Source organism: Rhincodon typus, chromosome 7, assembly GCF_021869965.1.
Source record: "Rhincodon typus isolate 14 chromosome 7, sRhiTyp1.1, whole genome shotgun sequence".
Lineage (NCBI taxonomy): Eukaryota > Metazoa > Chordata > Chondrichthyes > Orectolobiformes > Rhincodontidae > Rhincodon > Rhincodon typus.
In genome coordinates this window covers 10,492,714-10,506,890 of record NC_063338.1, presented here as the reverse complement: position 1 = coordinate 10,506,890, position 14,177 = coordinate 10,492,714, and the positions used below count along the sequence as shown (strand labels likewise).

Sequence of the window (14,177 nt, the reverse complement as noted above, 5' to 3'; positions counted from 1 at the left end):
TTCAACAAAGCACCATTGGGGTATTCACATGATCTGCGTGAACAGGATAGGTGAAAGGGACAAAATAAAATGGGTAGAATTGTGTTGCAAGCTGAACAACTGTAAAATGGTGTTCATGTACTGGTAAAACAAGAGGCAGAGGGCCAGCCCTATTAGCTAGCAGTGGACTAGAGGTGAAGAACAGACACAGATTAAACATGTGGTGGTCCAATCAAAACTCTCAGCTCCGCCAATTGCTGAGGACTGAAATGACAGACTGTGATTAATAAATTGCTCCAAGTTTTGCGATCTCTCAGGAGTGAGTTAATCACAAAGCATGGACACGCTGCTCAATATGAGAGATCAGTGCATGATCTCTACTTCAGAATAGCTAATTGTCAAGTTCACCATTACTCCAGGCAAACGGTTATTTTCCTCAGAAACAGGCTTTTTATTTCTCAGTAATATTAGGATTTCACTTTTGACTTTTACTGCTGCTACTAGCTATAGCTTACATGTTATCAAACAAATAAAAAACAATTACAGGAATGCTTGCAAGATTTAAATTCACTTCAGCCTTGCAGGAGGCCATTATCTCATAACTTGAAATGGAATTCCAAACACAGAGGGCAACATTGGCTTTATAACAGATGCAAACCTCTTTTTTTGGGAGGGGGGGGGCAGGGTTCCCTCAATAACTGTTTATGAATTGCCCTTGCCATCTCTTCTTTCCCTAATAGACAATTCCCCATCACTGCTGCCACTGCAAGTTTTCAGTTCTCATTCTGCAGGTTGAAGTGCAGTCCAAGGTGGAGTTCAAGTAGGTGGTGAGAATAAACTTGTCAATTAATAGACTGGACCAATCCATCAGCCAGTGTGTCGACTGTCAGCCTGTCTCATTTGACCAGTGAAAGAATGAACTGGCACGTCAACACAGAATATGTCTCCACCTATAGGAAACAAGATATGGCCATGGTGCTTTTGTTTAAATGCAAGAACACATACACTGGAATTGCCTCTCAAGCGGTCAACTCAATCATGGATATTCCCTGTGTGTCTTGCTGGCTCCCCATAACGCTTGGCTCTCTTTTAGATCCAGACGTGTTTAATTGAACCATGGATATATTCACTAATTCAAACTCTGCTATTTGAGGAAAGAGAAATTCCAAGGTTAAGCACCATCTGTATTAAATAGGAGATTCCCTATTTTGAAACTGTGCCCCCAGTTCAAGACTCCCCCGTGAACATACTGTCAGCAGCTATCATGCCAAGCACCCCCACCTCAGAACATGATGTTATTCCATTAGATCAGCCCTAACTTTTCTGAATTTCAATCAGCAGAGACCCAATGCGCTCAACTTATAATTTATATGAAGAATGATTAAATTTGCCATGGGGATCCCTGGAGCAGTATCAGTGCTCAACTTGCTGAGTTGTGTCAAGGAGCCCCATAGGGACAAACTGGCTCTGTGCTGAGAGATTCGATTGGATCAAATCTTTACTGACTCAAAATTCCTGGGGGAAACTACTTCCTTTCAGCTTTCCAAGGAAGCACTGGGGAAGTAATTGACATACAATTCCCATAACCACCAAGAACCGTCCATACCGACGGCACCAGCCATTGGCTTAAGTTTATAAGTTTCTGCCCACATATCTTCCTACAAACTTACGAGAGGTAGGTTCCTGATCCCTTTGAGCCTGCCACACAATAAGATCATAGCTGATGTGATAGTCATCAATAGTACTTCCTGCCTTTTCCCCATAACCTTGGTTCCCGGACAGATTAAAAATCTCTCAGCCTTAAATATACTTAAATGACCCAGCTTCAACTGCTCTGTGGTAAATCATTCCAGAGATTCTCAACCCCTAGAGAAGAAATTCCCTCACATGTATTTTAAACGTGAGACCCTTTATTCTGAGATTATGCCCTCTGACCTTAGAGTGTGCAAGATTGTGCATCCACTGCCTTTTGAGGTAGGGATACCAAAGACTCTCAACCCCGAGGTAAACGTTTACCTCATCTCTCTTAAGTGGGCCATCCCTTACTGTTAAACTCTGACCGTGAAACTGATCTTGGTTATGATGAGATGGCTACAGCAAAGAACAGACACATAGATCACCGTGAACCATCTGCTGGTTTACCAACTGTACCAGGAAAGGCATGGGAAGCATGGTACAGCACCCCCTAAAGTTCAGTTCGCGACGTCCTAAAATATTTGTGGAACACTATCTCAGCACTAACAGTGATCTTGGGAAGAGGAGGAAAATATGGTCACCTGGTAGTTCAGGAATATTCAAGTTGTGAAAAAATAAATCGCTATGTCCAAGCTTTACGTGTTGCAATCATCAGGACACAATCACAAGAATATCAAACTCCAAAAACGGAATGAAAATTTATACTCGAAAAGCAGCAATATACTGTGGATGCTGGAAATCTGTAGTCCTGAAGACGAATCATTTCAGACTTGAAACAGTAACTCCCCACAGATGCTGTCAGACCTGTCGTGTTTCTGTTTTAAACAGCTTGTACAGCATAAGGCGGCGCTGATTGTTGGCAAATGGACTCTAGTTAGTGAAGGCAATGTCGGGGGAATGCTCACCAAATGGTAGTCACCATTCTCTCGTTTAAAAGGTTCAATGCATGGACGTGTCCTTTCTGGTGGTTAAAAGACAAGGTCCTGCATGTGAATGTGGGTTCTCTCACACAGCGTGGCACTGTGCCTTTTTCAACTTTGAAAAAAGGCTCAGAGGGCAGTCACTTCCTGTTACATTCTCCAAGGCAATGCCTTGACACGTCCATTTGCTCGACAGTACAAACTGATATCCCCTTGGAGCTTTGTTATCTTGCAATTCTGTCCTGTTGAATGCAAGACAAAAAGCTTCAACAGCATATCTTCTTTTCATGCCTTGCTCAACAGGAAAATAAAAAGACTTCCACCTTTTCTCATCTCACATCACCCACAACTCAGAATTGAAACACTGTACCAACGACGCCACTGCTTGTGGTTAGGCACAGTTCCATATAAAAAGTGACAAAAGAAAAAAGGGGATTTGTGATAATTTGATTACAAACAGATCACATAGTGGCAGAACCTCACTACCAATGAAATAATTACAAACATTGGCACGTAAATAAAGTCAGATTCTATCTACCTCACTTGAACCTTTTTTTAAAACAGCATTGATGCTATGTAGTCTGAGAAACTGAAGAAACTAATTTTAACTCAACTCACCAGATGGGGAACCCACATTAAGATGATGAACATCATCTTTACACCTTTGTCCAATGTTACCTTCTACTGGTTAGAACAAGGAATAAAACTGTGTGGCTGATTTTGTTTAACTTGCTCACAGTACACTGGCTTCACCGGAGAGATCCAGCCTTTACTGCCTAAACGCAACTGCCATCTACATGATGCTAGTGGTAAATCATCACCTTAAACGGTTACAGTCCTGTCTGAAAGCAATGTTATACTCAATCTCATCAGTTTCCAGACTACCGATATGTTTAAAATTATGGCCTCCCACTGTTTACCCAATTCAAAAGGTTGACTTGCCTTCGGTCTTCAGATTTTGGGATAGGATTCGTGCACCGCTGGCTGTTGTACTTGGCTACAAATTCACATTGCTTGAAAGGGGCAGTTTTGTCCTCCAGAACGTGGCGAATGCAGAATGCGTAGCCGTTGAGTCGGCGCTGTTTGCAGAGCTTGGGGCTGTAGGAGCACAATGGCTTGTTATCGACCTCTGAGAAGTGTATGTGTTTGCCTTCATACATCACGTGATTCTTCTCCTTGTGAACATCAGCTATAGACAAAAGGGCAGAGTGTCAGATGCATGCTGCGATTAAGAGAAGTGCAGTCGGGGCAATAACACTGCATCAATCGGAGGGGGAAAATGATGCACACCCACCAATGTGTTCTCCCTAAGACGCGCCTCCATGGACATCTACAGCCCTTTATCAGCCGATCCAAGTTGCTCACCTTTGATATACTTGGAACACTAACTTTTTATAGACTCACCCACTAACACAGGAATTACAGTATACTTCACCCTGTCCTCACCTGACATCTGAACAGGTGCAGCTATGAGTAGATCTCACAGGACAGTGACCAAAAGCAGGAAACCCCAGGCATTCCTATTCTCTCTTTGTTACTCAACTACAGCCATCCTCAGCTTGTAACACGGTCAGCTGAGTGAGCATGTTTGGGACTCGAGCACAAAATCCAGGCAGTTTCATTAGCAAGTGAATGCTGCATTGTCAGAGGTAACAGGTTATTTGAGCTATGAAACCAAGGTCCCACTTGCCCTCTGAAATAGATCTAAATCATATCATGGCACGATTTCAACCTATACTCGTCTCCCAACTATTACAATCATTTGGTCATTTATCACTTGTGGGACTTGGCTGCACACGAACCATGTTCCTTACATTACAAAGTAACTACACTTCAAAAATACTTAATTGGCTGTAAAGTGCTTTGTGCTGTCTTGGTGATACCAAAGGTTTGAGAATATTAAGCACCCTCCTTCTTAACAAGCTAGAAGTGGAGTCGGTCTGGACTCTCACCAGCTATCCTGGCTGAGATTAAATGCCAGAATATTCCGAATAACATGGGGAGAAACAGTTATCCACAAGATTGGTCAGGTGCTCTCAGTTCAATGCAGGGTTAACATTAGTTTCACTGTGAAACTCTATGGTCAAGAATCCAACATATCAAAAAAAAACAATGGTTGATCGATGTATTGAATAGGGAAGGTAGGACTGAGGAGGCTTCATTCTTATTTTAATGTTTGCAGTTTTAGGATGTCTCAACAGTTCTGAAGCACTACACACTTGACAACTTGCCTTAATCCCAGGTCACGTTTAATAGTTTGATACAGTTTAAAAGCCTGTTCGACTTTACTGAAGTGAAATGGACATCAGTCCTACCTTTCAAAAGCATGCTGTACTCAACTTGTGTGCACATATGAAGTTGCGTACCTCGGCTACTTTCATCAACATGACTCAGTTAAACACCTCAAACACTGTCCCACGAAGGCAGCGGGGGGGAGCAGGGAAAGGTGGTGGTGCTCACCAGGTATTTCTTCATTCATCTCAGTCAATATTTATATACAGTCATGTTTCACAAAGCAGTTCACTGCAGTCAGCACTTGGAGATATTTTGGTGAGTAAGGCACTATATAAATGGACATTTTATTTGAGCACAAGAGGATAGTGGATTACACAAATTATAGTGATACAGCATTTCAACTTTCCAATATGAACAGTTTTGACAAAGTTATCACCTTCAATGTGTTGTTTGTGAACTACAAACAGTGCCACCCAACACAAATTGTTACCTAATCATAGCAAGGTTATTTTAGGACATGTACCAATTTTAGAAAACACCTTTGACTCAATACAGCCACTAATGGTTGATGGACTGGATAATAGCGTACTTAATTTTGTATTAGATTGGGAGCATCCTCTCTGGAATGTGCGAGAGTTCAACTATCTTTAAAGTCCCTTTGAAAAGGTACTGCCTCTACAATCCCTTTTGTCCCCTCCAACTACAAATACAAAACGCACTACCCAGTCAGGATGTTGGCAAAAGAGGGGACTACCTCTTTCCTACGTTTCTGTTCTGTAACTTGAAAACATGAAAAGTGAACTTTTATCGGAGTTGAAACCTCTTTGATAGGTCTACTGACAATGTGTCCAAGGCTAGAAGGGCTCAAATTCTTATACTGCTCAACCTGTGTCACAACTCCTGGCAAAAAACATATTTGCCATAATAGGATACAAAATTCTACATTTAGTGTGCCATGCATGACAAATGCTATTCACAAAGTAGGTTCATTAAATCCCATTGCATACAAATACACACATCATACCTTTTTAAAAATATATAATTTATACATCATGTACTTCTCATGTGCAGAAAAGCCTGCACATTCTGGGCAGATGAACATACACATGTAACATGTGTGTATTTAGTCATCACTGGAAACACAACACAACCATTTGGTGATTGAGTCTCTGGAGTCACTACTTTTTTCACATGTATTATGCCATTGGCATCGCTCTCTGCAATGTTTCTGGGCAGTGATCTCTCTCTCCCTGGTTTTGCATGTTCACCTCCTGCCTGATCAGTCCTCTGTTAAATTACAGGCATTGTCACTGCAACAGGAAACAACGGTGAACGTATAAATCACAGTTTTTAATGCGAGAAGTCCAATGGCAAAACCGGAAGCAAGAAACCGCTTCTGATTGACCTCTAGTCAATATTTATCCTTAAGTCAGTATCAACAAAAGATCACCTTTGTCATCATTTCCATTTGTGGGAGCTTGCTGTGTGCAAATTGGATGCTGAGTTACAACAGTGATAGCATTCCGAAAGTTGTTCATTGACTGTTAAGCTTTGGAGATGTCCTGAAATTGTGCTATGGGCTGCATAAATACAAGTTATTCTTTCCAAATACTTCCATTCTGTACAAAAACTGTGTTATCCTCTTAGGACATCATTATAGCTGTTTGTACATTAACAGCCACTGAATTCCTTAACCATCAAGACTTGACTCTTGCACTGAAGTTTTGCAAGCCATTTTTCCAAGTTCAAGCAAACGTAGCACAAGGTGTTCATGTGCGCACTGGACCTTACTGAAATCGTTATGAACAGCTAAGTTACCTGAGGCATGAGGGGGCCAAAAGCTCTCAGCAGTACCATTTTCAGAAGACGCTAGTTAAGCCGCTCCAAAGAAAGATTTGAACTTTGAAAAGGTTGTTTTGGGAACGTGATACCAGTTGCTTATGGTAATTTTGCTCAAAGCTTAGTAATTCCACTTAGGAGCCTCAAAGATGATAATTTTGCTATTGCAAGGAATATAACAGCCATTATACTGGAGTCGCTCCATCATAACAGCCATTCAATATGTGCACATATTTAACAGTTGCAGGAGAAAGTTCAATATTTAATCAACTAAGATACAAAAGCTTAATTTAAGATTTGTTTTACAAACTGCCACTTAATAGTACTTCATGATGACAAGATGCTGATTTAATCTCAGATACAGAAATCTATTCAAAGATGTGGTATCATTTGAGGTCAAGTTGCAGTGGTTACACTCTGGTAAAAGCAAAGTTTTGCGATGCTGGAAATCTGAAACAAACACAAAATGCTGGAAGAACACAACAGATTTGGCAGCATCTGTGGAGAGAAAAACAGTTAATGCTGCAATCCAGTATCAATCTTCTTCAGAAGCTACTCTGGGCTCAGTATTCAATAATTTAATGTACCTTAACTCTCTGGGCTCGATATTCAACAATTTAACGCACATAAGATATCAGAATTCTGTGAATTTGCCCAGTACAAGTGCAATACCACTAGCTTCCTTATCTTGTGGTGATCCAAAGCAAAATAATGACAGTCACAGGACAAGAATGAAAAAGCTGACATTTATATATCAGCTCTCAACCTCAGAACATCTCAAAGTACTTCCATTGCCTGAAAAGTACTAAGTGTAGTCCCTGTTGCAAAGAAGACAATACAGCAGCCTACGTATACGTAACACAGTGCAAGCTCCTACAAACAGAAATATAAAGACCAGATCACATACTTTAGTGACACTGGCTGAAAATACTATTAGCTAGAACAAAGCAGGGTTAGGTACCCTACTCCACTTCCTATGAAGTGCCATGTGATCTTTTATCTACACTTGAGGGGTCAGACAAAGCCTCAGTTTGTCTTTTCATCTGAAAGACAGCACTACTGATTGCAGCACTTATTTGGCATGGGGTGTTATCCATCAAACTGTGGCCAACACCTCTCAAGAAAATCAAGAGGAAAACATTTTGATAAAACAGATGAATTAGCTTATGAGAACAAGCATCTACTGGGGTAGAGGAAATTCTCATTTTTTTGTGTTGTATATGACTCAGAAAAGATCCCCTTCGTGTTTTCTATTTCTTTCATCACTAGATGCCAACCCAATCTTGTACTTGCCACGCACCAACTTTCCAGCAAGTATCAACAAATAGCGATCAGGAGCAGAAACCTTGATCTTGGTCTACTAGAATCAGTTAATAACGGGAGCCCATAGAAGATATGTACCAATATAAACAGTCAATCACACAATTCACCTGCCTATTTAATGAAATATTGTCTGTTTTATCCCACAAGGTCAGGAAGTGAAAGATATAACTGAAGCCAATGTTTACACACATTTATAACAATTTGTTTAGTTACAGGTTACAAACAAACATCTGCTCAACTAACAAATGAAGTTGGACTCAATATGTATTCACAATTATTTTTAATTATGTTACAAACATCTCCAGGGCAGGTGTGACTAGTTTATGAATTCCCACATGTACAGCTCAAGAGGCTCTGACTTCTTTGCAAGGACACTTCGGGAAGGGCAATAAATGCTGACCTTGCCAGGGAAGTCTACATTCCATGATGTAATAAAGTGTCCTACTCTATTCAGTCATAAAGCGGCCTCTATCAAACTTGTAAATTATACTCTCGGCAACCCAGACGGTGACTCTCTGCAGCCTCTGACAGGATGGATCACACCATTCCCCTCCAATGCCATAACTTGATCGTCAATTGCCCTCATTTAACACCACGTAGCACATCAATTGCCGACTTCCAGTTCCATAACATCTACTGAGCCCAGCTGATGCTCACAGTATCATTTCACGACAGTGGCATCTCCAATCCTCCCAGCTGGTCTCTCAACTTGCACGTGTAAACTTGAGTTCACTCCAAACTCCGTTAGTGGCACACTGTCCTGCTCACTCATTACTCCTGTCTCCCCGATCATATCGGGTTTGGAGTTCCTACCCTCACATTTTAGTCAAATTATGCCATCTCTATCGTTGTCAACTCCTATGTACTCTACAATCTCTCTCCAGCCTTCCCTTAATTTTTTTTTAAACTTGTGCACTGCACCTTTAAGGAAGGAAATGTTTCTCCTCTATGAATCCACAGGCTTTTATTTCAAAGGTAAGTCATTGTTTAGCAACAATTAAAAGTACAAATGCTTGTGGTTGATTGTACTTCTTCTGGCAGTTAAGCTAAAGCACAACAGTTAAAAATATGCCTTAGGGAGTAAATAGTAATCAAATCACTGCAAAAATTGACTTATGTCTGCTACAGAGTGCACTGTGACCAAAGAGACAGACAGACAGACACACACAGTTGAGCTGATAGGATTGCTGCAGTGTCCAACTTCCTGTCTGATGTAAATTCAAGTGGTCCCCACCATAGTGAACTTGGCAGTTTCAACAAGTTAGTCCCTTGGTGTTGTCACTGCTGTTTATTCAAGAACAAAATCAGATTGATAAACTTGTGACTTTGATGCAAATAAACTTTTAACAGTACTACGAAGAACGTCCCTGACGACAGCACTAAACCATTCTGCTGCAAACTTTGTGTGTCAGCCATGGTTCAGTGGTAGCACCCTCACTTCTGAATCAAGTGGCAGTGAGTTCAAGTCTCACCAGTGATTTGAGCACAAAACCTCAGCTTGTTTCAATTCAGGAGACGTCACTGGGTGCCAATGGCAAGGTTAGCATTTACTGCCTCTCTTAATTGCCCTTAATCAAGTGGCTTGCTGGAATCTCAGAGTGCAGTTCTGAATTAATCATTCAGTTGTAGGTCTGACCATTGCATTTTGCTGAAATTTTAGTGAAACAAATCTTGACTACGTGAAATCTCTGTGCTTTGTTGAAAATATGTGAGGTAACACTAGCAAAAGTTATACGAAACCACAGAGTACAAAAGTATTAGTGCAGCAGCAGCACATGGTCCCAGTAATTGTCACAAAACCACCAGTTCTTTTTCAGAGTGGCATTCCAACTTCCTTACAGGCAAATGGAAAAAAAAAATCAAAACTAGAGCTCTAAAATTCACTAAATGTATGCATCTCTTCCTGTCTCCTGACATTCCTCCGAAGTTACCAAAAACGAAAAATGTGGAAATCACCGCGGGTCAGGCAACATCGTGGAGACACAGCAAGCTAATGTTTTGAGTCTAGATGACTCTTCATCACAGCTGACGTAAAATGTGGAAGGGGCGATATTTATGCAATTTCGGAATGTGAGAAACATCCGAGTAACTCAGAAGTTTCTAGCTGATCAAGCTTTTGTTCTTCTGCTATCAAGTTAGTCTGATAACACCCCTGCAGAGCTAGTTGGCATGTTTACCAAGTTAATGTTGCAGTATAAACAATTTCTTTTTGTTGAATGAAGATCCACCACAGCATTGCATCCAAACGATGCATCAGGTGGAAGCAGAAATACAATGTAGTGGGACAACATACAGTCAGCCCCAAGTACTGCTCGAAGGAAAACAAAAAGATTGTTACCCGAATAGGATGGGTTAAAGAATGGCAGTGGTTCCTGAGAGCACAACACAACTCTTCACCATTAAACTAAAACACCTGAAGCACTCAAATTTTGTTCTAACTGCCTGTGCTGCTCACACATTATTAAGCATGACAGCTGGGAGAGAGAGCTGCCCGTGACCTCGAAGGATATAAAAACTGAAGAAATGAAGCAAACTTAGAAAAGCCAGATCAACCATTCTTCACTCTTCCCTCACCCAGCAGCTTTATAAAAAATAAAATTCTGGTCAGTGCCAAGGAAGATTTGCTAATTGTGTGGTTTTGGTACAACCTCAGTATGACCTAGACCTACTTACATCCGATGAAGTACCTTTGAAGCGTGGGGAGTGTTTTCATCTTGGAAGGGTAGCAGCCAGGTTGCACATGGCAAGGCCCTACAAACAGCCACGTGATAATGGCCAGTTGATCTGTTTTAGTCATGTTGGTTACAGGATAAATATTGGCCAGGGAAGACTCCTTTGCCCTTTTTCTGAAGTCACATAGTGAAGTATTTTCTTCAATCCGAGGGGACAGACAGGGTCTTGGTTGAACATCACTCAAATCCAACAACACTTCACTCCCTCAAGACTGCATTGAAGCATCTGTTGAGATTTTGTGCTCAACGTCTTGAGTGAGACCTGAGCCCCAAACCTTTGGAGGAAATACTTTCACTCACCAAACCACGACCGATGTTATAAAATCTGTACCAGCAGAGTTAAACATCAGCTCCAGTTTTCCCCACCACACATTCCAAAAATCCCTGGGAATCAAAGAGAATAATGAGAAAGACTGGTTGTTCTTTAGGTTACGAGAAGGATCAACGGCTTCTGCGTGAACCATAAACTTTGATAATCCCCCAGGAAATCCCTGGAATTTAATAAACATACAAATGCATTTGGAAGGGTTAAGTGTTGCTGACAGGGACACTATCAACAGTAAAGTGAAGTGAAGTGAAGTGAAATGACTAACACTGGCAGAGTCAGTCTTACTATGGGACTGATAATCCAAAAAACTTCAGGTTAGTTTCTACCTGAGCAGTTTAAGTATTGCAATTTTGCTCGAAACATCTGAAAATAAAACAATGATCTCAAGAAACCTGACTCCAACTGTTGGATTGTGGTAGCACACAAGTAACTGTTTACTCAAAGAGACTTGTCCTGACATCCTTAACCTGCTGGGCCTTTGTATATCGCCAGCTCCATGTTGATGTGATTAACTCTGAACTACCCTCTAGCCATCAAATGTCTTAACCTCTCTCAGCACAACTTGTGATGAACAATAATTATAGGCCTTGATCACATGCGATCAAAGAAAACATTTGTAAAACCGTACCCAAGATCTTGTCCACAGTTTTACAAAATACATTAACTGCACAGGTTCATAATTTGCTAGCAGGTGCTTTGAAGATGTGCCATTGACATGAAATTTCCAATTTGGTGCACACAAGGCAAAATGATACCAACAGGACAGGCTGCAAAGGAAGCAGCTTAGAGACAGAATAGACCTCAAAACAATTCTGAGGATCTCAGTGCAGGAGACAGTTGCTAATACGTTGGCATTAACAGCATAGACCCATGCAGCCTGCACTATTTTACCCATGCAGCCTGCACTATTTTACCCACAACACAGCTTCTAAAGTGTGTTCCAGTTGAAATAATGACAACTCCTGACATGCCATGTCTTCTTTAACAACAACTCGCAAGGCATGACCTCAAAAGGTAAAGATAAAGTCACCATTGTCCTAGAGGACCTCTCTGTTCATTCAAGAGATGACTGGTGGTAGTTTAACCTGAGGGTCACCAGGCTTCAGGCTAGGGAAGTGGTTGTGAAGAGTACTTCAAGATAACATGAACCAGTGAGAGAATTGAACCTGTGCTGTTGGCAACACACCGTATCGCAAACCAGCCAACCTCGGTAACCATGACTTCAATCATTTGGAGAGCCAAGCTCAGAGGTACACCCTCACCATACTTTCTCATGCCTAAACTTTCCAAATGAGTTCAATGGATATCAATGGTGAAAGCGAACACGGACCAATTTTCCCTGGGGACAGTGAGGTTCATTGTAGCGGGTTAATTCAAGCTAAGGCTGCTAATCTGATCAGCAACCTCACCACAGACTATGATCAGGTAATCACCATGTACTGGGGAAACTAGCCTTCTATGTGCACACACAGCATTAGTCAATGACAGAAAAATAAAGACCACCAAACTTAGTTCAAAATCCATAACTGCGTGCATCAGTCTCTCCAATCATAAGCTGCATGTTAAATAAGGATAAGAAGCTACTGTGGGACTGGCTCCGTGAAATAAACAGTCACTGAACAAAATTTTCAATCTTACCTACATTTCACTCAGCAGATTAAAGGAAAAAGAGGACGAGGAAACTGGGTAAGAAAGAACCAAGTTTCATTGTTAAAAAGTAAATTCTGATGTTGATTCAGTAGCACAGGTGGGGTAAAAACAAGAGAAGAAAAATTCAAGAATGAGAACAGAAGCAAATCGGTAATTTTTCTGTCACGGACAACTTCCGAGAGGCAATATATGCGGTCTTTCGGAGAAATAAACTGTGTTTCTCACAGTTCATTCAGTCAGCACCAACATAAGTGAATGCTGTATCTGACTAACATGACTGTATTTTAATCATGTAACAAAGAAGGTTGATGAGGAAGACATATTTGAAGTAGTCTGTCTGCATAGATTTTACGAAGGCTCTTGACAAAGTCCCACATGACAAACTGGACAGAACATTGAAACCTCATGGATCCAAGAGAAAGTGGCAAGTTGCAACTAATTTGGCTCAGTGGGAGGAAGTAAAGGAGTGTTTTTATGAATGGGAAAGGCTGTTTACAGTGGAGTTCCACAGAGCTCAGTGCTAGATCTGTTCCTTTTTGAATACATACCAATGAGTTAGAGCTAAAGATAGGGCACAAGAATATCAAGTTTGCAGATGATACTAAAATTTACTGCATGGATGACAGAGGAAGGAAGTTGTGACCTGTAAGAAGATATGAATGGGCTGGTTAACAGGGCACAAAAGTGGCAAATGTAAGTCAATCTATACAATGTTAAGTAATGCATTTGGGAAGGACAAAGACAAGGAAAAACAATAATCAATAAGATTTGAAATGTGGAAGGAATACAGGGACTTGAGTGTTGGCCTACAAATGTCTGAAGTTAGCAGGATAAGTAAATAAGGTGGTTAAAGTCACGTTCCTTTAGTGCCCAAGGCTTAGAACACAAGAATACAGACATTATACCAGAAATGTATAAAATACTAGTTAAACCACTGGTATAATACTGAATACAGTCTGATCACCATATCACAGGTTGGATGTGGCCACACCAGAAAAGAGTACAGAAAGGATTAAAAGGATGTCTGAGGCCTCGATAATTATTTTCTCTTGAAAAATTAGTTAATATGGTAAGTTAAAAAACTGAAGAGTAACCATTAACAAATGCTGCCGATCAGCAGCTGTGCAACAATAACGAAAACCAAAAATGCAGGGAAGAGGGGGACTAAACCAGAACAACTGAATTCCCCCCCACCCCCCCAATAATTGTAGCTTAAGCAAAGATTTGGATCAGCTGGGCTTTGTTCCTTTTGAATGGAGGAGGCTGACAGAAAATATAATTGTGGTGCAGTTAACCCAGGGTCGAGACAGATTGGATAGGAAAGACCCACTTTCACTCAAAGGTCAATACCCAAGAGATACAGCCAAGTTGAGGAGAGATTCTTTCACTGAGAGGCAGCTGAGGGTCTGGAACTCACTGTCCTCATCACTTTGAAAAATTATTTGGATATGGTCTTGCTGTGTTGCAAACGAGGAG

At 41.0% G+C, this 14,177-nt stretch overlaps 1 protein-coding gene across 1 annotated transcript in view; it reads right to left on the bottom strand.

The window, feature by feature from the left end:
• Positions 1-14,177, bottom strand: part of ino80db (INO80 complex subunit Db) — an 84,348-nt gene that overhangs the window by 58,405 nt on the left and 11,766 nt on the right. Inside the window, exon 2 of the mRNA XM_048598691.1 lies at positions 3,537-3,783. Within this exon, the coding sequence (XP_048454648.1) occupies positions 3,537-3,754 (218 nt within the window). The 5' untranslated portion in view covers positions 3,755-3,783. The remainder of the gene's footprint in view (positions 1-3,536; positions 3,784-14,177) is intronic.